This window comes from Histoplasma capsulatum, genomic scaffold (assembly GCF_000149585.1).
Source record: "Histoplasma capsulatum NAm1 scaffold_5 genomic scaffold, whole genome shotgun sequence".
NCBI classification, from domain to species: Eukaryota; Fungi; Ascomycota; class Eurotiomycetes; order Onygenales; family Ajellomycetaceae; genus Histoplasma; species Histoplasma mississippiense.
This window is the reverse complement of record NW_001813978.1, coordinates 2,545,607-2,547,139: the sequence shown is the minus strand read 5'-3', so window position 1 is coordinate 2,547,139 and position 1,533 is coordinate 2,545,607. Positions and strand designations below refer to the sequence as shown.

Genomic DNA, 1,533 nt, shown 5'->3' with positions numbered 1-1,533 from the left:
CGTCCCATCCACCCCCGTCGACTACAAACTTATCCGTGAGTCTCTGGAAAAATCGGTGCGCAAACGGTTGATGGCGGAGGTCCCATATGGAGTCCTTCTCTCTGGAGGGCTAGACTCGAGCTTAGTGGCTGCCATCGCTCAGCGAGAGACGCAACGACAACAAGAGCTCTCTAGTCATCCAGTGGCTAACGGGGTTGACGGAGTGTCTTCAAACTCGGGTCTGATCGGTATTGACGATTCTAACGAGCTGTCCACCGTAACTACCCTGCCCCAGCTCCATTCGTTCTCTATAGGCCTCCCCGATGCCCCAGACACTAAGGCTGCGCTGGAAGTGGCCAAATTCCTCGGCACAAAGCATCATGCTTTCACTTTTACGCTGGAAGACGGCCTCAACGCCCTCTCCGACGTCATCTATCATCTAGAAACTTACGATGTCACCACCATCCGTGCATCCACACCGATGTACCTGCTGAGTAGGAAGATCAAAGGCCTGGGCGTCAAGATGGTGCTTAGCGGCGAGGGCAGTGACGAGATTTTCGGCGGCTACTTGTACTTCCACGCAGCGCCGAGCAAGGAAGCCTTCCACGACGAAACCGTGTCACGGGTAAAAAACCTCCATCTCGCGGACTGCCTGCGGGCCAACAAATCTACGTCAGCCTGGGGCGTGGAGGCGCGCGTGCCATTTTTGGACAAGCACTTCCTCGAGGTGTCCATGGGTGTAGATCCGCAGGAGAAGATGATCACCAAAGATCGGATTGAGAAGTATATACTGCGCAAGGCGTTTGATACTTCCCGATGACCCTGATGCGAAACCGTACCTCCCCGATAGCATTCTGTGGCGTCAGAAGGAGCAGTTTAGTGATGGCGTTGGATATGGGTGGATTGATGCGCTGAAGGATAATGCGGAGTTGCACGTTACGGACGAGATGATGAAGAACCCCAAGCCGGAGTGGGGTGATGATGTTCCCGATACGAAGGAAGGGTAAGTTTGACAATGTTATTGTACTGCCCGAACAATTATACATCACGCCAACTGATGACACGTTGGGAATGATACATGAGTGTGGCTAACTCGGGTGATTAATGATCTCTAGATACTGGTATCGGATGATGTTCGATGAGCTCTTCCCGCCATACTGTGCATAGAAGATAATGCGGTGGACACCAACATGGTCTAAGCAGACTGATCCCAGTGGGCGGTATGTACAAACTTTTTCTCCCACCCACTTAGATACCTTGTAGGTATGTTCTAATAAACCGTCATGTGTCCGGCTGCAGTGCGGTTTCAACACATATTGCCAAGTACGAGAGCCTAGAATAAATGCTACGCGACGAAACTACCACGCCCCATTTTTTTTTTTCTTTTTTTGGATCGAAGGTAGAGAGAGGGTCCCTATCCGTCATGGTAGGGGCATATCGTATGACATAGATATACGTTGACCCCTCTCATATGGCCATTATTAACCCTTTCCGTTCTCTTGAAAGTGGCTCTATGTAATGCCTCAGTTTCCTCCTCCTCCTCCTCCTCCTCCT

At 51.2% G+C, this 1,533-nt stretch overlaps 1 protein-coding gene across 1 annotated transcript in view; it reads left to right on the top strand.

Moving 5' to 3' along the window:
- The window catches only part of HCAG_05619 (hypothetical protein), a gene marked incomplete at both ends in the record, with an annotated part of 2,417 nt that extends 1,271 nt beyond the window's left edge, over positions 1 to 1,146 (top strand). The window contains 3 exons of the mRNA XM_001540102.1: positions 275 to 762; positions 830 to 982; positions 1,095 to 1,146. Coding sequence (XP_001540152.1) covers positions 275 to 762; positions 830 to 982; positions 1,095 to 1,146 — 693 coding nt within the window. The remainder of the gene's footprint in view (positions 1 to 274; positions 763 to 829; positions 983 to 1,094) is intronic.
- Between the last annotated feature and the right edge of the window lie 387 nt (positions 1,147 to 1,533).